The sequence below is a fragment of the Lemur catta genome, chromosome 10, assembly GCF_020740605.2.
Source record: "Lemur catta isolate mLemCat1 chromosome 10, mLemCat1.pri, whole genome shotgun sequence".
Lineage (NCBI taxonomy): Eukaryota > Metazoa > Chordata > Mammalia > Primates > Lemuridae > Lemur > Lemur catta.
In genome coordinates this window covers 36119273-36143800 of record NC_059137.1, presented here as the reverse complement: position 1 = coordinate 36143800, position 24528 = coordinate 36119273, and the positions used below count along the sequence as shown (strand labels likewise).

At 42.2% G+C, this 24528-nt stretch overlaps 2 protein-coding genes across 2 annotated transcripts; both read right to left on the bottom strand.

The window, feature by feature from the left end:
- Nucleotides 1-4600: 4600 nt before the first annotated feature.
- LOC123646140 (olfactory receptor 13C7) lies at nucleotides 4601-5723 on the bottom strand. The gene has a single exon (XM_045562824.1). It carries the CDS (start codon nucleotides 5573-5575, stop codon nucleotides 4616-4618), a length of 960 nt encoding a protein of 319 aa, XP_045418780.1. The 5' UTR covers nucleotides 5576-5723; the 3' UTR covers nucleotides 4601-4615.
- A 14304-nt stretch (nucleotides 5724-20027) lies between these two features.
- Nucleotides 20028-23077, bottom strand: LOC123646141 (olfactory receptor 13C7-like). Its single transcript, XM_045562825.1, has 2 exons — nucleotides 23028-23077; nucleotides 20028-21082 (listed from the first exon to the last, which is right to left on the bottom strand). The coding sequence occupies exon 2, from the start codon at nucleotides 21050-21052 to the stop codon at nucleotides 20096-20098; it is 957 nt and encodes a 318-aa protein (XP_045418781.1). The 5' UTR covers nucleotides 21053-21082; nucleotides 23028-23077; the 3' UTR covers nucleotides 20028-20095.
- Nucleotides 23078-24528: the final 1451 nt, after the last annotated feature.

Here is a 24528-nt window from a genome sequence, read left to right as displayed (position 1 = left end):
ACAAACTTCATTTTTCTAAGTGGCTCTTACACATTGGAAACATCTATTTTGAACAGAGTAGAGGTACCAAATTCAGGAATTTTGGTGCTATTCAGAGGAGATCTTCCAGCTTCCTTATTGTATGAATCACATGCCCTTCTCTCGTTGTTTTTTTTAATTTTTATTTTTTTATTTTTTTGGAGACAGGGTCTCACTGTCTCACCCAGGCTGGAGTGCAGTGGTGCAGTCACAGCTCACTGCAGCCTCACATTCCTGGGCTCAAGTGCAGAAATTCCTGCCTCAGCCTCCCTAGTAGCTAGGACTACAGGTACATCCCATCATGCCCAGCTAATTAAAAAAATTTTTTTTGTACAGAGGGGGTATCTCCCTATGATGCCCAGGCTGGTCTTGAACTCCTGGCCTCATGCAATCCTCCCACACTGGCATCCCAAAGTGCTGAGATTATAGGCATGAGCCACAACACCCAGCACGTGCCCTTCTTTGCCAGAAGTTACCCCCTGGTGAGCAGGGATCTGTGAGTGGTCTCGCCAAGATTTAAGTCATCCCTGAGCTGCAAGATACCCTGAGTTTCCGCTTTTGGGTCTTTCCCTCCCTACTTGTGTTTCTCTTGCAATTCTCCCCCAGCTCACTGCCCCTAGTTCCACACTCACAGACTTGGGTCTCCCGTGGGAAGCTCGGGAATAAGTGGAAGAGGAGAACCCACAGCCCACACCCTCACCTCGGCTGTTATGATTGGCCCCACTCCTCCCAGGCACACAGGAGCCGAGGCACACGATGCCGGATAGCCTGACTCACTTCTGTTCTTTACAGAGCTGTGCTCTATGTTAGCTCCTGACATCTTACTATGTTTGTGTAATTTTAAGCCATCTCCAAATTTTTCTGGAATGAGGAGATAGTAAGTACATGGAAGAAGGGGATACAGGAATAAAATCAATGTGGTTAGGTAAAAATTCTGTAGCTCTTAATTCAAATTTTATGTATGTATGAATTATGTATTTGATCTAAATCTAAATATATATTTATTCATCATACATCATACATGGATACATACAATTCAAATATGTGTATAAATATTTTTCTTTCCTAGCTCTTTCCACTGAAAAGGCCTAGAAGCCATGACAAACTCAACAGGAGACCTAGCACCCAGATTATGACTTCCAAATATAGCCCCCACTAAAGGAGATGAGGTCTTTAGAGGAAATAGTTGTTTCCAGGTCTGGAGGGGAAGTGTGAACATTGAGTCTATAATATCTTGACATACCAGAAAGCAGGGACGTCATCAAAGACACTAAGGCCACACAAAAGGTCTCAGGAGCCATGAGCTCCTAACTCCACTAAAATAAAAAAACTCTCCAGTGTCCAGATCTAATCAACAATTTATGGGAAACATAGAGACAGACACCATAGAACTGCAATCAGTAAAATTAGACTGGGGTAAATTTTGCAGTTTCCCATGGTAGGAAACTATTCCTTTCAAAAAATCTAATTTAAAAGGGGTGGGAGGAGGAACAGAGGGAGAGGGAAAGAGAGAGGGAGAGGGAGAGAGAGAAAAGGAGAGAAATATAGATTAAAAGAGACTAATCATAATGTATGATCTTATTTGGATCCTGGTTCAATTAAACAAATTGAAATAATTAAAGCATGTATAAGACATTTCTGGAAATACAAATGCTGGATAATTGATGATATGAAGGAATTATTTTCACATTGTATGTATGATCATGGTAATTTATTTATATTTTACAAGAGTACTTTATATCCGTTTTTGGATATAAATACTTAAATATTTAAAGTTAAAATGCTATGATCATCTGAGATTTGCTTCAAAATAATTGAGGAGAGGGAGAAATAATCCACAGACATATGGATGGACAAGATTGGCTACGAGCAGATTGTCACTAGATCTGGGAGATGAAAAGCTGAGCATTATTCTCTCTACTTTTCTATAGGCTTAAACATTCTCGTGGGGGAAAAAAGGACTTCTCCGAGTCTTAGCGCACGTACTGCAGCCTGTGTTTCTGTTTCACACGTGGGTGTGGCTCACTCTGTGCATTGGCTTCCTCATCCCCATCCACAGACCCACTTCCTCCTCCTCGCTAGGCACAGCCACGCTAGTCCTGGCTTTACATGGTCTAAGAGCACTGTGCCAACTAAGAGGTGTCTCTATATCCAAATTCCAGATTCCTTGGAGAGAAATATGATGAGCCCAGTTTGGGTCAAGTCTCCAATTTTCTGTGGCCAGAGGAAAGCACATGACGGTCCTCTCAGCAGATGCTAAGGGAAGAGACATTCTGCCTCACGCAGAACTTTCTAGCTAGTGTGCCACAGGCTACGGATGTGCCAAGCTCAGAGTCGTCCTAGAGTCACTAAGCAGGACCTGTAGTGACCTAAGCCCCAGATGAATTGCCCTCAGCCATGAGCAGGAGGCTCATCCACTTACCCAGGTGCCATACACATCCCATTATCTGCTCTGGGCTTCATGACAAGACAAAGATTGGGAAGCACTGAACTGGAGGGGTGGGCAGGGTGTTGGGTGTGGCCAGATTTCAGAGAAGTTATCTATTATACAGTATAAAACAACCTGTAAGTTTACAACCATGGTAAATAAGGGGGCTGGAATCTGACCAAGGCCAGTTCCAAAGCTTCTGATGCTAACACAACACTGTACTGCCTCACCCAACTATTTCACCTGAGTTTTATTAGGTACTGCCAGTGTCCACGGATTCTGAAAAGAGAACATAGTGTTGCTTGGGCATTAGGGTTTGCATGGTGCCACAGTTTGGTTCTCCAGGAAGTAGACTCTGAGACAGAGATTAGGGTGCAAGGCAGTTTATTAGGGCGTGCCCTTGGGATCAACTTGTAGGAGGGAAGGAAGCAGCACTGGGCAGAGAGAGATACGGGGCAGTGATGCAGTCTCAACAAAGGCTTCAGCCAACCCTGTGGGGAACTTGGCACGGGGATGGCCATTCAGAGTTGTCCTGAAGTGTGGGGTGACATTTATATCCTTTCATCAATCAGCCAGTGGATATAGGCTATCCCCAGGAAGGGGACTTGCCCTTGGGTGAGTCAGCCCACTCCTGCTAAGAGCCCTTGTTAGCTAATTCCCAAAGAGGACCGACAGCTGCAGGGTGTCTGCTGGTGGCACTTCCAGCAGCTGGAGGAACATGTCCCTCAGTCCTGTGGAAGGATCTGGGTGGAGAACTAGGCACAGATCTCTAAGTCAAAACTAGTAAAATGAAGTGTGTTGAAAAGAAATTTTGCTCTGCCAGGATATTTCATTTTAAAGTCAATTCTTGGTTTATAAAAGTTGGAATTTATCCAGAGTTGATGCTGTCCTCTGTGTAGTGAGCTAAGAGGGTACAGACGGGCTCTGTGCTCAAAGAGAAAAGCAAATTCACACCAGGCTGGGACAGATGATATGGGGTTTGACATGGTGAGACAGCATGCCCTGGGCTCCTGCAGCCCAGAGACTGGTTAAGGGGGTCACAGAGGCAGCAACTCAGGGTCCATGTTTCTGCCCAGTGTGGGCAGCTGAGTGCTGAGGGGCTGCAGAGAGTGGCTGGCCGCGTCTCAGACAGGAGGAACCTGGGGTACCCAAGCAGGGCAGGCAGAGAGCATACGTCTTTGTTAGGAATTTTGACTCTGAGGAAAAAATAATCATCTAGTTGCCTCAAGAACTAATAGTTCTCTCCATTACAATATTTTTGCCGCTTTTTGTGTCTCTGCTGGCTGAGATCCCACCCATTTTACTCTGGACCTGTCCTCAGCTGCCCGGAGAGCTGGCTCTGCCTTTGTGTTTCCTGACTCGGCAGTCAGCCAGGTCCCCTGTCACCGTCCTGGCTCCCTTCCCTCAGACGCTGTGGTGCCGCACCCTGCTCCTCCCCCAGCAGTCTCTCCCGTCACTCCCCGGACCACAGGGCCAGACCATATACTTAAACAAGACTTACTGAGGATAGAAAAACCAAGCTTAAAACTATAATATATACCAGCTATGAGTCTCCCAGGTTAGGATTCTCCACACGGATGTTCTAGGATCCAGCTTACTTGTGTCAAAGGAAATGACCACATGCTTTCTACCTGGTCCCAACCCCTCTGAGTCCCAGGGGAAGGAAAAGGCCAACTTCATTCTCATCCCCAGTCTCAGCCCTACTGAGAAATACTTGAAGACATGCCATTTTATGTACAAAGAAGATAATTTTTTATATTATTTTATAATGACGTTTTGTCCCACACTGTCATCAGTAAGTCCTTTCAAGAGTAGAAGCTTGGCTTTACTTTTTTGTAACACAAAGGTACACTAAGCTGTTTTTCCCAAACCAGAGGAGCAATCTGCTCACAAAGGTGAACTCAGACTTGAACAGTTGAAGATCATGAAAATCACCCATTTTTTCAGCAGTGTTTCTATTTCCATCCCCTCAGCCATGCTCCCACCAGGTTTTAGGTTTCATCATGATAATCTATCCAATCACAGCTAAAGTGCTCCATTACATGAGTAAGTTAATTTTCTGGTAATCACTCTTCACTTGTATCTTCTTCAGGGGACACTCTATCCTGAGGCTCATGCGTGACAACAGTCAAGAGACACAGAACTATGGGTACATCTGTCCTCCAAACATCAATGGGTGAAGCATTTCTGAAATACCAGGTGCCTCATGGCAGCCTTCACGTCCTTGTTCCTCAGGCTGTAGATGACAGGGTTCACCATGGGGGTCACCACCCCATAGAAGAGGGAGATGAGCTTGTCTGCAAGGTCCTGCTTGTCTACCCCCAGTGGGTCCTTAGACTTGGGCTTCCCGTACATGAAGAGGATGGTCCCGTAGAAGACGACCACGACTGTGAGGTGGGCAGAGCAGGTGGAGAAGGCCTTTTTCCTCCCCTCAGCTGAGGGGATTCTCAGGATGGTGGCAATGATGAAGACATAGGAGAAAGAGATGAACAGGACTGGGACCCCCAGGAAGATCACATTTGTCACCCCCATGCTGATCACATTGACAGAGATGTCGGCACAGGCCAACTTCAGGACAGCAAGGATCTCACAGGTGAAGTGGTTGATGACGTTGTCCCCACAGAAGGGCAGTTTCATCGCAAGGGATGTTTGAACCATGGAGGCAGTACTTCCTGCTATCCAGGAGCCGGCAGCCATGGGCACGTAGGCAGCCTTGCTCATGACCTCAGGGTACCTAAGGGGGTTGCAGATGGCCGCATAGCGATCAAATGCCATCATGCCCAGGAGTACACACTCTGTGGCTCCCATGGCAAAGGAGAGGAACATCTGTACTGTACAGGCTGAGAAGGAGATGGTTTTTCTAGGGGTCAGGAAGCTGTCAAGGATGAGGGGGACTGAGGAGGTTGTGTAGCAGATGTCCAGGAAGGAGAGGTTCCCCAGGAAGAAGTACATGGGTGTGTGCAGGTGGGAGTTGAGGATGGTCACCAGGATGAGGACCCCGTTGCCCAGCAGGACCACCAGGTACATCAGCAGGATGAGCACGAAGAATGTTTTCTCCAGCTTTGGGTGGGCAGACAGGCCCAGAAGAACAAACTCTGTCACAGAGGCTGTCTGGTTGGCACTTTCCATGGTGTATCTCCTCTGGCAACTGAAGAAAATACTCAGAGGTCCACACTCAACATTCTTTGCCTTGTATAGGACCAGGGTGTCTGGTCTGGAGTCCCAGTCTGGCTACACGATTAAAAAACAGTTTTGAAAGCCCATAATATTTATTTCTTTGGAAGAAAAAGGAGCAAGAAAATCAGAAATTATTTTGGGGCCACAGGACACCAAATGTACAAGATTTAAAATGATGACTTTGATAATTTAACGCATTTGATCAGCAACAAAGACATGTAACACATTCATTTCAGTGGTACTATATGCTACCTGGCAATTCATCTCATTCAACTTTCATCAGAAAAGTGACTTCAAGTTTGCTCCATGTTCCCCTCACTTTGTGCCAGATACCAGTGACATAATTTGTTGTGAATCCTCACCTGATAACTACTTCCTCTCTCCAGATAATTCTCATAGAAAACATACAGCTGTTGTTCCCAAGATCTTCTTTCTCATGGGCAACACCAGCCCCAGGGTTTTCTATCCATCCATCCATACATTTATACATCCATCAACTCACCCATCCATCCATCCATCCATCCATCCATCCATCCATCCATCCATTCATCCATCCACTCATAAATCCATTCATGCATCCATCTATCCATCCATTTATGTCTGAACATCCATCCACCAAAATACTTATCGATCAACCAATATGTACATATGACAATTTCCATGAGGAACAAGGATTTAGATCAAATATATTCCCTGTTTGTCTTATGTTCCATGAAGACAAACAGAGGGATGGCCCCAGAAACCTGTAGTGGCTCACAACTTCTGGAAATCTATTTCTCTTTGGTAACTAAAGCAGTGCTTTTCTTCTTGTCATTCTACTGGGTCTCCTTCCCTCTGGGTGAGTGTTCACACAGAAATCAGTGGATATGAGGGTTCTTGGGCCTTTGGCTCAGCTGTTAGATATGTCATCCAGACTCTGACCCTGACACTGATTATGCTCCCCAAATAATCTGGTCCAACCCTCCCTCCCATTCCAGATCCTCTTCTGTGCAACACTGATACATGGCTTTCCAGTTTCAGCTTGATCTCTTCTAGTGATGAAGAGCTCATTATATTCCCCAACAGCCCACTCTGTATTTGCAGAGCTCTGAAGTATCAGAAAATTCTTCATACTGAACCAAGCCAGCAGTTTCTAAGTTTCTCTCATTCACATGATGGTGGTTCAGCCTCCCCTGGAATTGCCTGAGTTTGTGGAACGTCATCAGAAGAAGCTCTGAAACCCTGAGACCACCTCATTTCTGAGGGAGTCTCTGATGTTAGGTGAGACCAATACTTAAGATTGAAAAGTTTCACAGGCTTCTTATTATTTAGATTTTTCTGACCCAAGAAGAATGGGTCCTTCATGGCCCTCAATCTTTATGATATCACTGAAATTGCTTCATTTCTTCCCTTCTCAAGCCCCAACCCCCGTGGAAAATCAAGTCAGAAGTTAGAAATGTTACTGTGTTAATAAAAGTCTAAGTATTACTCTTATAATAACCCTCACTTACCTTTATCAGGAACCTACTGAGAAAGGGTCTGTGTGGCTTAGGAACAGTGTGTGGGCCAGAAATAGAAACACTGTTTTGAAAGACCCAGGTTGAGACGACCACCTCTGATTTGAAGAAAGGAGTGAAAGCTAGTTCTTCCCACTCTGTCTCGGTTCTCTGTTTTCGGCAAAATTTCGGAATGAACAACCAGTATGTGTAAAAGGCAAATGGAAATCAGTTCTGTCATTGGGACTATTGTGCTCCCTGAAGTGATTAAAAGTTTGGAAGTAGAATTGTACAAATTCAGGGAACTTTTTATACTTCTGGGACAATGTCCCCAAGATCCAATTATGCTAAAAGCACTCTAGGAAGACTTCTTTTCCTCCTTCCTTTGTTCCTATTGGAACTTTCCACACTTAGACCATTGAAAGACATTAGGAGAAGCATTTTCATGTCTTGCTTAAATTTCTGCAAACTTAAAATTGGTAGAAATTCTTGAAAAGAAGCTGAAGAGCTAAAAATCATTTAGGAATGCCCTTTGTGCATGGCATTATGGAACCAGGAGCTGTGGGCACAATGATTCTAAATCAAGTACTCAAGGGCATGTCTGTAAACACTTGGGAGAACTTCAAAATAGAACCTTGGGAGACTTCAAGGAGGAGGCAGTTCCTGGCCAGGCTTGATCAATGAGGGAGAATTTACACATGCAGATACAGGCAAGGGATGGGAGGAAGGGAAAAACCATCTTGGGGACAGAGCTTGGCACAGGTCTTGGGCTTGTGTATTTCTGCTACAGACTCAACAAGTCATTAGTTTGAAAAGCATCATGGAACAGGAAGTACAGCATTGCATTCTGGGAAGACATCCTGTGTTGGTGGAATCTAGAGCATAACAGGCAACATCTAAGATGGCCCCAGTTATTCTTGCCTCCTGGTATTCATGGCCTTGTGTAATCCCTTTCCCTTGAGTATTTACTTCTAACCAAAAGAACACACTCTCTTGCTGGCTTTGATGAAGCAAGCTGTGAGACTGGAGAGACAAGTGTGGCAAGGAACTGAGGGAGGTCTCTGGCCAACAGACAATGAAGACCTGAGGTCTTCAGTCCATAACCATAGGCACTGAATCTTGCCAACCATATAAGTGAGCTTGGAAGTAAACCCTTACCCAGTTGAGACTTCAGATGAGATCCCAGTCCTAGCCAACATCTTAAGTGTAGCCTTGTGAAAGACCCTGAAACAGAGGATCTAGCTAATCTATGATCAGATCTTGACCTACAGAAAATATGAGACAACACCTTTGTGTTGCTTTAAGACACTAAATTTTGGAGTTGTCTATTATGCAACAATAAACAACTAATACATACAGTATGGTTATGAGCTGTGAGGAAGAAGCCAGGGAATGAAAGAGGTTACACATCTAGAAAAAAGTGGCCCAGTAACAGGGAGCCCTCTACTTCCTCAAACTGCTTCCCTATTGGCAGAGTACATTAATGGTCAGGAAGGTTTTCCTCCTTCTGCACCAAAGCCTACCTGTTTCCCTGCACTTCTGTCCTGGGTGCTCAGCCCTTGGCCACACAGGACATGATCACTTCCTCTTTTGTGTATCAGCCCTTCAGAGATAGAAAGACAATAAATCATTATAGATATGCTCAGTTACACTGAAGATAACCACCTGAACTAAGCATAACAGTCCTTCCACTGCCTGCTCGAACACCGTGTTCTTGTCAATGTGTCAGAGATCTTTTTGGCTTACCTAGCAAAGGACCATTTCTTCCAGGAAACTTTCCATGGCAACTCCTGCCCACAGAACTCTTTCTGCTCTGAACTCTAAAAGCTTCATTCTCTGGGATGTCCAATTTTGTTCTGAATGCTGGAAACCAACTTGTCTTATCGATTTTCTCTCTGTGTGTCTATGCGCATAGCTCTAGTCACACATCCATGTGCGTAATGTGTGTGCTCAAATACGTGGTTTCATAACTCTTTTCAGCTTCAAGGATCTGGTAGTAGTATCCATTCTCAAGATCCAATGCCATTAGGCTTCCTGGTGAATCATGAGCTTGAACTTGATATTCTAATCCCACTTAGTTTGTCTAATTTATGTCCAGAATTCAGCCATATTCTATTATTTTCATTCTGGATGGAAACTCAGTGGTGATATTATTTATCAATAGTTCTTTCAACTACATCCTTCATTTTCCATAGACAAGTTAGTCTTTATGATCACAATGGCAAGGAACAGAGATCAAAATGATGAATAGTGAGCTCTATTTCCTGGCCTTACTCCAAATCTCACTCCTGAACTGAAAACACTTTGTGTCATGATTAGCTTCTTCCTCGCTTCCTTTCTTTCTATGACTACTGACAGGAGTCTCTACAATTACACATCTTGGGTCTACAGTAAATTCTAATGTCTTAGGTGATCCTTGCAGAATAGTCGTCCTTTGAGAAACATCTGTGTGTTCTTTCTCTCTTCCCACGAGCCTCACTGATGGAGGTCATTGCTCCCTGAAAGCTTCCTGAATTGATAAATGCCTGTCCCAATCAGGACAGATATGTCAGATATTAACAGATAAACTAGAGTTCTGCTTACCTTTCTTTTATGGAAAAGAAGTTTACATCTTTAATTTTTTTTGTCTCATAAATCTTGGAATACTCTACCAGCTCTGAAACATTTTCTTCAGGACAGCAGGTTCATTGACTTCCCTCCTAAACATCCATTCACCCACCCAGTGAACACCAGTCAGTATGAAGAGTCCTCCCACTTCTGCCCACATCACCACTCAAGGACACCCTAAGGCCCAAGCATGCTTTGGGGAATAGTTCTTTACTCTTGTGGACCAGTTTTAGACTGTCTGTCTTGATTAATAGTTAAGTCTCAAAGCCACTGAGACAGTGGCACATATAAACAGTAAATATATGATGAAATCATCACCCAAAGCCATCCTGGAAAAACAGTCTCTGCCATTGGTCCAAGTGGCACAAGGAATGACCTTGGGCACTCAGATGACCTGCTGGTGAGAGGACCTGTTCACTATTAAATATTTAGGGGCAAAGAAAAAGTAACCAAGTATAAGAACAAGCCACCAACAGAACATACTTTCCTTTAATATTGAGGCTGCTAGAAAGCTTATTAGACAAATTTGTGGCTTACCAATAGCAGTCATTATAACAAGTCTATACATTTAGATAGGCATACAGATATTCACTTTTTTGGGCAAAATTTACTTACAGTGAAATGCACAAATCTTAAGTGTATCATCCTATGAATTTAGACAAAGGTATACACTCACATAACCTAAACCCAATCCAGCCATAGAATATTTCTATCACCACAGAGTTTTCTCATGCTCCTTCCTCATCATTCCCCAATACCACTCTGTCCAGAGCACCCCTATTGTTATAGCATTTTCACCTTTATGTCTACCTTTTCATAAACATCATATTAATAGAAGAATCATGCAGTAGTATTCTTTTGTGCAACTCTTGACTCAGAACGTTCTTGAGATTCATCTCTGTTGTTACATGATTTAGCAGATCATCCCTGTTTGTATTTCCCTTCAGTTTGGTCTTGAGGTCTCTCTCTCTGGAGAATAGCTATAAACTTCAGTCCTGCCCTGCTGCAGCTCCAGGGATTTGGTCGTGGATGTTTACAGTATCCCAGCTGACGGCTTAATGCCTAAGTGTCCGACCTGTGACCAGGTGTCCTTCTCACAGGAAACTTACTCATACTGGCAGATGCCCTTGTGTCTCTTGTCTGGCCTTTGCCCAATTTATTCCTACCAAGACAGCCACTCTTAAGAAAGCCCTGACCTGGAAAGAAGTTAGGCTGATGTGTGTTGGTCAGGTGAGATATAGAGGAGGCAACTCAACAAAACATGTTAAGTAACAGAAGCTGATCCCAGATTCCAGACAGGAGAGGGCAGGAGGCATCTGGAAGAGAGGGAGCCAGTGGAGAGCAAGAGAGAGAGAGAGTGAGGGACCTATGGGGTCCAGGTCATTCCTAAGCAGGTTTCCTACAGGGAGTTCTAACTGATGGATTTAGAGCAAGCAAGCATAAGGTCCATGGAGTCACACTATGACTGAGAGGTGATCCTTGTGGCATGTCTGCTCAGCCCATGTGGGGTATGGGGGTCAGAGGGTGAGTCAAGTAGATTGTATCCAGCTGTTCCCTAGAGAGGTGGTCACCAGGAGGCAGTTATATAAGGTGGATATCTGGATTGGTCACATTAAGGAACTGGGATGAGGCAGAGAATTTGAAATTGTGTCAAGAGGGACTAAACCTTGCTTCTGGTATGAGAGTCAAACCTACATTCAAGATGGATGCTGAGGCAACATAAAATTATAAGAATTCACTACAATCCCTTTTTATTACTAACTAGTATTCCATTGTATGAAGTCAGGTACAACTTTTTTCTTCTTTTCTAAGATTGCTTCATATTGGCTTTGCATTTCTATAAATTTTAGAATCAGATTTTCATTATTTACAAAAGGCCTACTGGGATGATGATTAACATTGCATTGAATCTATAAATTAAGTGGGAGAGTTCAGCAGTTTGACTATGATGTATCTATATTGAGTCTTTCATTCATTAACATGGTATATCTTTTATTTATTTAGGTCTAAATATATGTAGTTTTAAGGGCAAAGGTCTTGCACATATTTAATTTACTCCTATTTTATTTTTTACTTTATTATGAGTGATATTTTTGTTTATTTTTTAAAATATCTTAAATCTAAAATGAAATATAGAAAATCAAAACCCACAAACCAAATATACGGCTTAATGAATTATTATTGGGCAAACATTACTAGGTCAAGAAACATAATAAAATTGTGTCACCCTATAAGTCCCCTATGTGCCTCATCTTGATCACAACTTTCTCCTTCCTGCCATAATTGATTATTATATTGGCTTTATAGTAACCACTTCTTTGCATTTTTATTTTAAAATTTTTTATTTTTAATTATTATGAGTATATAATATTTGTATATATTTATGGGGTACATGTGATGTTTTGATACAGGCATACAAAGTATAATAACCAAATCAGGGCAATTGGGATACCCATCACCTCAAGCATTTATCTTTTTTTTGTGTTAGGAACATTCCAATTCCACTCTTTTAGTTATTTTAGAATATACAATAACTTATTGTTGACTATGGTCATCCTGTTGTGCTATCAAATACTAGATCTTATTCATTCTAACTATATTTTTGCAACCAGTAACCATTCCCACTTTATCCCCTGCTCCAACTATCCTTCCCGACCTCTGGTAGCCATCATTCTATTCTCTATCTCCATCCATGAAAATAATTGTTTTAATTTTTAGTTCCCACATATGAGTGAGAACATGCAAAATTTGCCTTTCTGTGCTTAGCTTATTTAACTGAACATAATGTCCTTCAGTTCCATTCATGTTATTGCAGATAACAGCATTTCATCCTTTTTATGGCTGAATAATATTTCATTGTGTGTCTGTACCACATTTTCTTTATTCATTCGTTTGTTGATGGATACCTAGGCTGATTCCATACCTTGTCTACTGTGAATAGTGCTGCAATAAACATGGGAGTGCAGATATCTCTTTGATATACTGATTTCCTTTCTTTTGGTTATATACCTAACAATGGGATTGCTGGATGATATGGTAGTTCTATTTGTAGTTTTTTGAGGAATCTCCATACTGTTCTCCATTAGTGGCTGTCCTAATTTACATGCCCACTAACAGCATATGAGGGTCCGGCTTTTTCCACATCCTCACCAGCATTCGTTATTGCCTGTCTTTTGGATGAAAGCCATTTTAACTGAGTGAGATGATATCTCATTGTAGTTCTGATTTGCATTTCTCTGATGACTAATGATGTTTAGCATTTTTGCATATACCTGTTGTCCATTTGTATATCTTCTTTTGGGGAATGTCTATTCAGATCTTTTGCCCATTTGTAATCAGATTATTGGATATTCTTCCTACTGAGTTGTTTGAGCTCCTTATATATTCTAGATATTAATCCCTTGCCAGATAGGTAGTTTACAAATATTTTCTCCCATTCTGTGGGTTGTCTTTTTCCTTTGTTGATTATTTCCTTTGCTGTGCAGAAGCTTTTTATCTTGATGTGATCCCATGTATCCATTTTTGCTTCAGTTGCCTGTGCTTTTAATGTATTACTCAAGAAATCGTTGTCCTGGAGCATTTCCCCAATGTTGTCTTTTAGTAGTTTCACAGATTCAGGTCTTATATTTAAGTTTGTAATCCATTTTGATTTGATTTTTTGGATATGATAAGATGTAGGGGTCCTAGTTTCATTCTTCTGCATATGAATATCCAGTTTTCTTAGCACCATTTATTGAAGAGAATGTCCTTTCCCCAGTGTCTGTTTTTGGCACATTTGTCAAAAATGGGTTCACTGCAGAGGCGTGAATTTATTTCTGGGTTTTGTCTTCTGTTCCATTGGTCTATGTATCTGTTTTTATGCCAGTACCATGCTGTTTTGGTTACTATAGCTCGGTAGCATAATTTGAAGTCAGGTAGTGTAATTCCTTCAGTTCTATTCTTTTTGCTGAGGGTGGCTTTGGCTATTCTGAGTCTTTTGTGGTGCCATACACATTTTAGGATTTTTAAAAAATTTCTGTGAATAATGTGATTGGTATTTTGACACAGATTACATTGACTCTGTAGATGGCTTTGGTTAGTATGGACATTTTAACAATATTGATTCTTCCTATTCATGAACATGGAATATCTTTCCATTTTTTTCCAGCATCCTCTTTAATTTCTTTCATCAATGTTTTGTAGTTTTGATTGTAGAGATTTATCACTTCTCTGGTTAATTTTATTCCTAGGTATTTTATTTTCTTTGTAGCTATTGTAAATGGGATTACTTTCTTGGTTTCTTTTTCAGATTGTTCACTGTTGACATACAGAAATGCTACTGATTTTTGTATGTTGATTTTGTATCCTGCAACTTTACTGAATTTATTTATAAGTTCCAATACTTTTTTGGTGAAATCTTTAGGTTTCTTTAAATATAAGATCATATCATCTGCAAATAAAGATAATTTGACTTTGTATTTTCCAATTTGGATAACTTTATTTATTTGTGTTGTCTAATTGTGCTAGCAAGGACTTCCAGTACTATGTTTAATAACAGTGGTGAAAGTGAGCATCCTTGTCTTTTTCCAGATCTTAGAGGAAAGGCTTTCAGTTTTTCCCATTCAGTATGATACTAACTGTGGGTTCTGTCATATATGGCTTTTGTTGTGTTGAGGTATAGTCTTTCTATGCCCAGTTTTTTGAAAGTTTTTATCATGAAGGGAGTTGAATTTTATTGAATGCTTTTTCAGCATCAATTGAAATGATCATATGAGTTTTGTCCTTCATTTGTTGATATGATTTATCACATTGATTGATTTGCATATGTTAAACCATCTTTGTATCCCTAGGATGAATCCCACTTGGTCATGATGAATGATCCTTTTAATGTGTTGTTGAATTCAGTTTGCTATTAATACTATTTGGTTGAGGATTTTTGCATCTATGTTCATCAGAGATATTGGCCCGCAGTTTTCTTTTTTGTGTGTGTATTTCTCTGGGTTTTGGTATCAGGGTAATACTGGCCTCATAGAATGAGTTTAACTGTATTCCTTCCTTCTCAATTTTTTGGAATAGTTTGAGTGGGATTGGTATTGGTTCTTCATTAAATGTTTGGCAGAATTCAGCACCAAAGACATCAGGTCCTAGGCTTTTCTTTGATAAGAGGCTTTTTGTTATGGCTTTGATATCATTACTTGTTATTGGTCTATTTAGGTTTTGGATTTCTTCATGGTTCAATCCCAGCAGGTTGTATGTGTCTGGGAATTTATCCATTTCATCTAGGTTTTCCAATTGATTGGCATATAGTTGTTCATAGTAGTCTTTAATAATCCTTTGAATTTCTGTAGTATCATTAGTAATGTTTCATTTTTAATCTCTGATTTTACTTATTTGGGTCTTTTCTCATTTTTTCTTAGTGAGTATAACTAAAGGTTTGTCAATTTTGTTTATCTTTCCAAAAACCAACTTTTTGTTTCATTAATCTTTTGTAATTTTTTGTTTCAATTTCATTTATTTCTGCTCTGCTATTATTATTATTAGTATTATTATTATTCTGAGACAGAGTGTTACTCTGTCACCTGAGCTAGAGTGCCATGGCATCAGCCTAGTTCACAGCAACCTCAAACTCCCAGGCTCAAGCAGTTCTCCTGCCTCAGCCTCCCAAGTAGCTGAGACTACACACGCACACCACGATCCCTGGGTAATTTTTTCTATTTTTTTTTTTTTTTTTGAGACAGAGTCTCGCTTTGTTTCCCGGGCTAGAGTGAGTGCCATGGCGTCAGCCTAGCTCACAGCAATCTCAAACTCCTGGGCTTAAGCTATTCTACTGCCTCAGCCTCCTGAGTAGATGGGACTACAGGCATGCGCCACCATGCCCAGCTAATTTTTTCTATATATATTTTTAGTTGTCCATATAATTTATTTCTATTTTTAGTAGAGATGGGGTCTCACTTTTGCTCAGGCTGGTCTTGAACTCCTGACCTCGAGCAATCCTCCTGCCTTAGCCTCCCAGAGTGCTAGGATTACAGGCATGAGCCACCGCACCTGGCCAATTTTTTCTATTTTTAATAAAGACAGGGTCTTGGTTTTGCTCAGGCTGGCCTTGAACTCCTGATCTCAAGCAATCCTCCCACTTCCGCCTCCCAGAATCCTGCTCTGGTCTTTATTATTTCTCTTATTCCATTAATTTTGGGTTTGGTCTGCTCTTGTTTTTCTAGTTCTTTAAGATGCATTGTTCGGTTATTTTGAAGTTTTTCTTTTTTTTTTTTTTGATGTAGGCACTTATTGCTATAAACTTTCCTCTTAGTATTGTTTTTGCTGTATACCATAGGTATTGGTATGTTGTGTTTCCATTTTCATTTGTTCCAAGAAATTTCTAAATTTCCTTCTTAACTTTGTCATTGACCTACTCATCATTCAGGAGCATATTGTTTAATTTCCATATGTTTCTATAGTGTCCAATGTTCCTCTTGTTATTGATTTCTAGTTTTATTCCATTGTGGTCAGAGAAGATGCTTGATATGATTTCAGCCCTTTTGAATTTTTTGAGAATTGTTTCGTTACCTAGCATACAGTCTATCTTTGAGAATGACCCATGTGCTGAGAAGAATGTGTATTCTAAAGCTTTTGGATGAAATGTTCTGTAAATATCTATAGGTTCATTTGGTCTATAATGCAGATTAAGTTTGATGTTTCTTTGTTGATATTTTGTCTGAAAAATCTGTCCAAGGCTTAAAGTAGGGGGTTGAGGTCTCTAGCTATTATTTAGCTCTAATAACATTTGCTTTATATATCTGGGTGCTCTGGGGTTGGGTGCATATATATTTACAAGTGTTATATCCTCTTGCTAAATTGACTCCATTATCATTGTAGAATGAACTTTTTTGTCTCTTTTTACAGTTTTTGTCTTGAAATCTATTTTATATGACCTAAATATAGCTTCTCTTGCTCTTTTTTAGTTTCCATTTACATGGAATATCTTTTTCCATCCCTTTATTTTCGATCTGTGTCTTTGGAGGTGAAGTGAATTTCTTGTAAGCAGTATATAGTTGGGTCTTGTTTTTTAAATCTATTCTACCACTCTATGCCTTTTGATCTGAGAGTTTAGTCCATTTACATTCAATGTCATTATTAATAGGTATGGTCTTACTACTGCTATATTGTTATTTGATTTCTGGTTGTTTTGTGGTCCTCTCTTTCTTCCTTTCTGTCTTCCTTCCTGTTTTCCTTTTTATAAATGTAATTTTTCTCTGGCATTATGTTTTAATTTCTTGATTTTTATTTTTTGTGTATCTGTTGTAGGTTTTTAAATTTGAGGTTACCATCAGGCTTGTAAACAACATCTTATAACCAATTATTTTAAACTTATGACAACTTAATTCTGATTTCCTCTATTCTCTGACAATTCTTTTAGCCTTAGATGGAATGCTTGGAATTGGCTCTATACATGGGTAATTAAGTAGTCATCCAGGTTTTTGTGCAGAATTTGAGGCTATTCCTCCACAGCTCTTATTTTTCTCAATTTCTACCCACCTCTCCCCTCCACACACACTTTCAGAAACAGTGGTGCCCCAAACTTTGTATTTTGATTTCTCTATCAGTAAAACTGATGATTTCTATCTGATATTTAGCTAAACCATGTGGTACCAATTAAGCCCTGTCCTCAGATGAAAATTCACAAAAATGGCAATTCACCAAGTGTTCTTCCCTTCTTCCATGTCTTGACTTCCCTTCATTTTCTGATTTCTCTCCACTTTCTCCTGAACTCTTCAGTGCCTTCACAAAGTGGCGTCTATTATATTTTGTCCAGCATTTTTAATTGTTATGTATAAGAGGGGTGGGCCAATGCAAGTTACCTCATGGCCTGACCACAAGACAATGCTGGTCATGTACGCTGTTTCCCAACAGGGTTTTTGAACATTTAAAAGTATTACCATTGCCTCATAAGGAGTTCCCCTTCCTGCTCAGGAGAGGACCCTACTCTGTCTATGACATAGGATTTATTGTCTGTTTCTGTCTCAATAAGCTTTTTGTCGCTCATTGGCTCATGCTTGAATTCTTTCCTGTGCAAAGCCAAGAACCCACTTGGCAAGTTCAAGAGATTTTCCTCCCTTCATTGAGACACCTCCTGCATCAACACCAGTGACAGATGCTGGATGACATCAACTGGCTGAGTTATTCTATTCAGTTGTTGAGTGGGGAAGATGGAGGTTCCAGAGATGTGCCTGGCACATGGATGGCTAAGGAGATGAGAGAAACCAGACTCAGCTTCATGTATTGAAATACTGTATAAGACAAAGCATTGTTCTGTTTTCTTCCAGGGACTCTCCCACTGGAGAAAGGAACCACAGACCCAGGGAAATTCACAGGTGGGAGCCACCAGAAATATTTGATACTACCTCAGGTTGAATATGCCTGAGACCCTTCAAGAGAGGAGGACAAATCCATAGCTCTACATGGGGAGGGCAGGATTTGAACTTGAACCTCTTGAGTCACATCACCCTCCTGGACATGTTCCAAATTCGCAGGTGATGGAATCCATAAGGAGCAAAGCCACTGTAGCAATAAAGGAGTTATTGATCACAAGAAGCACCACATGTTGAGTTCAGAATAATTTCTTCAGAACTGATTTCTCCAAGGCCTGTGCCATGTACATTAGCCTGGCACTATTTGCACATGGCACATGAAAGGGAATGTCTATTTTATATGTTAGTAATGATATTAGATGTGACTTTTGTTCGCCCCCCACACACCCAAGAAAGCAACTTAATCTATATTAGTGTAAAACAGGATTTACTATAAAGATATAAGGGTCCTTTAGAAGCAAAAGTCAGGAATGAGAATGTGAATATTTTAGGAAAAATAAAAATGAGGAAATCAGAACACCTGAGGATTCCCTCCTCATTTCTCATCTTTGCTCCTCTCTCTTTCTTTGGCTACTCTTTCTTTTTTCTTTCCAGATTTGGCTTCTCTTTACTCCCCTATCCACACAGTCAAACATGGTTACCCCATAGCTCCCAAGTGACTCACTCCCTGGGTGCTAATGACAATCCCCAAAACCTGGCAGAAAGAATCTGATCAGTCTAGGTAAGGTCCATGTTACCCAGCACAAACATGAGTGACTCACTCTGGATGGGGAAGAGCAATGGCTGGGGAAAATGCCCAGAAAGACAGGATTACTGCTCATAAGCTAGAAAGCCACCCCAAAGGGTGCTACAACAATAGATCAGAACGGATTCAGTTAAGTGTGGTATTGAACTCTGTCTTCCAGTGTCATAAAGCTTCCTTAGAAGAGTTATTTAACATATTTTATTAATAATAAAAATGTTCATTCATTAATTGGGAGGTTACCCTTTGCTGGTCATTGTGCATTTTTTACATATACACATACTAATCCTCGCAATTCTATGGGGTAGGTTTAATTATTTCCACTTTGCAAATTAGGAAATCAAAGGTCTACAAGATTAAATAATTTTTCTAACATGTCCAAAGTCACACAGGCAGAGGCATTAGACATTAGCTGGCTCCAGAGTCCCTGCTCTTAGCCACAGGGTAATTTAAGAGTTGAGCAATTATTGCCAAGTGTCCAATCTAAGATCCTGAAGAGACAGAGAAAACTGAGTTTGACCACTGGGGTTGGGATGGCAGCAAACGTTAACTGCAAGGGGTTAAAGGGAGACTCTGAATGTAAACTTTGCGTTGTAGTAATGATTTATCTAAATGAAGACTGCTAGAGATTCTCTTCTTGGGCCATGTTTTCTAGAATTAGACTGATGTCGACACAAACTCCTCAGTGATTTGGGTAGAAATAGATGTGCTCTGTGTATTAATATATTAAAAGAAGAAAGAGTTACCCAAAATTGTCTCTAGGATATTAAGCAAGAAATAATTAAACATAAAACACTCTGAGCTCCTCAGAGCAATCACAGAGAGGTTAAACAGAGTCATTTGAGATGTGTCTTGGTGTCGGTAATTTTCTAAACCGGCAGATTGGTTTTCAGTTTGGCTGCCAATGAAGAAGTGACTTTTCTTCACTGTCATACTCCCCATTATGCAATAGAACAGAAAACAGCATAGTTGGCATATACAAATTGAAACTGGTCTGCACATGAACAAAGAAACAGGTATATTTTTTACAAAGTTTTAATTTTTATTATTTTTTCAGAATAAAAAATTTAAAAATTTTTAATAGTCACTTATCCTTGGTTCTAGGTGATTTAGCACAACCACCCTGTTCAATCTAAAGAGTTATGTTCTGTCCTCAGTCATCTAAGAAAGCCCCAACCCAATGCACATCAGTTTGGAAACTGTTGTGTGAGACCATTGAGCAAGTCTGTGTTTACCCAGTGATCATTTCCTAAAGGACCCTTTGTGTGCACAGAACCAAGAGATACAGCACTTTCTCCCACTGTCACTGGGTGAAGTATTTCTGACTCACCAGGTTCTTCACAGCAACCTTCACATCCTTGTTCCTCAGGCTGTAGATGATGGGGTTCAGCATGGGGGTCAACACTCCACAGAACAGGGAGATAAGCTTGTCTGAAACATCCTGCTTGTCTGCCCCCAGAGGGTCCTTGGATTTGGGCTTTGCATACATGAAAAGAATAGTTCCATAGAAGATGACCACCACTGTAAGATGAGCAGAGCAGGTGGAGAAGGCCTTTTTCCTCCCCTCGGCTGACGGGATCTTTAAGATAGTGGTGAGTATGAAGATGTAGGAGACAAAGATGAACAGAACTGGGACCCCCAGGAAGATCACATTGGCCACCCCCATGCTGTTCACATTGATGGAGATGTCAGCACAGGCCAACTTTAGAACTGCCAGGATCTCACAGGTGAAATGGTTGATGACATTGTCTCCACAGAAGGGTAACTGTACTGCAAGAGAGATCTGCACCAAGGAGTTGGCTCCACCAGCCACCCAGGAGCCGGCAGCCATGGGCATGTAGGCAGCCTTGCTCATGACCATGGGGTACCTAAGGGGGTTGCAGATGGCCACGTAGCGATCAAATGCCATCATGCCCAGGAGCACACACTCTGTGGCCCCCATGGCAAAGGAGAGGAACATCTGCACAGCACAGCCTGAGAAGGAGATGGTTTTCCTGGGAGTGAGGAAGCCATCCAGAACTAGAGGAATGGAAGAGGTTGTATAGCAGATGTCCAAGAAGGAGAGGTTCCCCAGGAAGAAATACATGGGCGTGTGCAGGCGGGGGTCGGACACAGTCACCAGGATGAGGACCCCATTGCCCAGCAGGATCACCAGGTACATCAGCAGGATGAGCATAAAGAATGTCTTCTCAAGCCTTGGCTGATGTGACAGCCCCAGCAAGACAAATTCTGCCACAGTAGATTGGTTGGCCACTTCCATTTTAAATTCTGACTTCCTCTCTCAGGAAAACTGAGGACAGCAAACACATGTGTGTAAAGAACAGCATGTGTGCTTTACAATTCAATTTACCTTTTGAGATGACAACTTGTGATATCAGCATCTAAGCATTAAAATTCATTGCCTACTGAAGTTACCCTAAAAGTCAGGGTATATCAGGTCAAAAGCAGGAGGAGCAGACCCTGGAAATCTAATTGAACTCTAGGATAGGAAAGAACTTTAGTGAGATCAGTAGTGTTAGCACATTTGAACGAAGAGATGTATAAGGATGGGTCACAGAAGGACCAGAAAGGAGCAACCTTGAGGGTGAGCTGCAGGTTCCTTCATTGACTAGGGAAGTGGGCTCCTCTGGCTAGCTCACCTGTCCCTGAATTGGTGTGTCCTTTGGAGCTTCAGACTGTCACGCTCAGTGATGCTGGCCACTGACATCATCTCACTCACCTGCCTCTAATTCTGTGATTGTATAACTGTCTGATAATAATGCAGCTCCACACAGAGCCTTATGCAGACAGCATGTGATGAGCAGAGGCCAGGACAATTAGGGTCTAGCTGGGATTTATATTTGTTACTTGATCACTGGTTTATATTTCATTTCTTGGTTTCTGGGCAATAGACCATGAAGACCCTAACAGAAGCAATTCTAGATCCCCCCTCTCTAACCACCACCTTTGTGCACAGTATTGCAGCTTCCCTACTGTGCTCCAGACCCCTGAAGAAGCAGGGATAGAATCCAAGGACAAGAGTCCCTCATGTCTCCCAATGTGTCTTTGTGACTGGATTCTGTGCTTTGGGGGATGTTTTATGTCACAGCTCCTAACACAGGCCTTTCTATATCTGAGTTGATCATTAAACCACTGCAATGTCATAGTAATGCTTTCTCTAGAGAAAAGCAGACAGTTCTACCCATTCTCACAGAGGGGTTGCTCAAAGGAGGCAGAAAATGTCACTGTAGAACTGTAGATCCAGTATGTTAGAGAAAACCTCAAACCTTGACTTCTCTTGTTACAGATGAGGAAACTGAAGCTCAGAGAAGACCACAGCAAGGACAGGGCCAGGTGGTTCCTCACCTTCTCTCCAGGGCTCCTTCCCTCACCACTCTGATTGTATTCTTGCCCTCTGTGCTAGAGCAGGTCTACTAAGGAGCAAAGGACCGACTATGAGGTCTTGGTCATTCTTGCTTTCCTAGGACACTCATGAAAAGTAGAGGTGACACACCTTTCTCCAAGATATCCGCCTCATGGCAGGGCTTGGGTGGGGTGTGGGGGAGGTCCCTGAGTTCCACGCATCGCATCTGTGATGATTACGCTGCTGCTGATTGGGGAAGATTGGGTGGGAGAAACTGGGCACAGTATGAAGTTATCCTCATGCACATATCAGAGGAGATTAACTGTGGGAATCAAAAATATCTGGGGGAAAGAGATCTGTTTTAAAGATATTAATACTCCTGACTGTAGAATCCTAGATTTGGCAGAATACTGTAAAGTAACTGGCCTTGCCTCCTCCCGCTCCACTGTATGAATACCTTCCACGAAATACAATTTTCCTCTTTTTGCTTTGAACACCTTGAAGTGTCTGGGCCTCGCACCTCCTGTTCCTTTGCTGGACAACCTTGATTGCTAGAAAGGTTTCCCCTACATCGAGCAGAAATGTCCTTCCAATGTCATCCCCACTCCTCCCCTACTATGCCGCATCCCCCACTGGCCTAGACTCCCAGAGCGTGCCTGCTCCCTTTCCCCTATAAAGGACCTTCAGAGACGCGGAAGCTGTGACCAACCTCTGGAGAGTGGGGTGAGGGGCAGAGAGCACAGGGGCCTGAGCTAGGAGGTGGGGCATGGCCATGCCGCTGAGCATGGTCCTCCAGTTGTCCTTCCTCTGGTTACCTCCCTGGGCCTGCAGAAGCCCGGGAGAGTGAGCAGGTAGAGCCCCTCCAGGGGCTTTTGCTCTTCTCCCCACCTACCTGAGGAAGGTCTGGCCACAGAGAGAACCCTTCTACATCCAGCGTGCAGATAAGTAAGCCCATGGTGGCGACAGGCGCTGACCCAGAGAGAACGTCTCATGGCAGGGACGGTGCCAGAAGGTCTCTAGGCTTGGGAAGTGATTGTTTCAATTGCCCACAGTGACTGTCCGCAGGCTGCCATATCTGTTGGGGCTGCACCTGGAAATATGTAGCAAGTTCCGATTAGCTATCTTAGAAGTAAGCAATCCTTTCAAATTCCACAGCAAGAGAAAGGAAACTTACGGTTGGTCACACCTGGAGGGGCTCTACCTGCTCACTCTCCCGGGCTTCTGCAGGCCCAGGGAGGTAACCAGAGGAAGGACAACTGGAGGACCATGCTCAGCGGCATGGCCATGCCCCACCTCCTAGCTCAGGCCCCTGTGCTCTCTGCCCCTCACCCCACTCTCCAGAGGTTCTACCAAGGAGCCATGGAACAATTTAGAGCTCGGGTTGTTCAGGGGCTAGTTTTAATCCCAGAAGCAATTTAAAGTTTGGTGAAAGGCCTCACAGGAGTTTACGGCCTGTGTCCCATAAACCCAATTAGACAAGTTGCCAACAGCTCTGTGTAAATCTTAACTCTCACCACAAAGGAATGTTCCTTAGATTAGAAAGTTCCCATCCTGTCCTTGCTGACCTTCCTGGAAGTAGAGGCAATAACTAAATTCTCACTGTGCTTTGAGCACAATATTATGTCTCTCTGAGGGGACTCTGCCACTTGTCTTTGCAAAGCTAAGTGTCAAAACAAGAGGGAGAAGGTTTGCCTTGGCTGAGACAGACACACTGGTCATCCACACGCTGCCCGAGTGTGGCCTTCCCTACAGCCCCTTGGCACACACCCAGGGCCAACCAGACATGACCTCTGCCCTTGAAAACATGAAGCAAGAGACATGTGCCAGGCACTGGAAAGAGAGACGAAATGACGAAGGCAGGGTTTGTGGTCTCCAGAAAGGTTCTGGTGACAGCTGCACTCTGTGAGAGACTTTGCAAGGGCCCCTAACTTGTATGTGAGCCAGGCAGCACAGACGAGTCAGAGGAGGAAGGGAAGAGGGTGTGTGGGGCCAACATGAGAGACATCATAGGAGGACATTATAGGGCTTAGGGACAGATCGGGGATAAAGAGAAAGGCAGACCAACGGCAGCATTTTAAAACAGAGAGAAATAGAACAAAACAAAAACCAGACAAAACAGGAAGGAGAGGGCATTTAAGTTAGCACAGAGGACTGGGGACTGAACGGTTGTTATGACTTAATATCAAAACATTCCTCCAACCATCCTCTTATTCTGTGTCGGGTACCATGAGGGTTACTGAGGATAAGGAGATAAGAAATCTTTCCTGTAGGCTGGGCCCGGGGTAGCTTATGCCTGTAATCCCAGCACTTTGGGAGGCTGAGGCTGGAGGACTGCTTGAGGCCAGGAGTTCGAGACTAGCCTGAGCAACATAGTGAGACCCCTTCTGTACAAA

What these genes read in the sequence shown, in the direction of transcription:
- LOC123646140 (XM_045562824.1), bottom strand. Translation starts at nt 5,575, where the DNA reads ATGGAAAGTGCCAACCAGACAGCCTCTGTGACAGAGTTTGTTCTTCTG.
- LOC123646141 (XM_045562825.1), bottom strand. Translation starts at nt 21,052, where the DNA reads ATGGAAGTGGCCAACCAATCTACTGTGGCAGAATTTGTCTTGCTGGGG.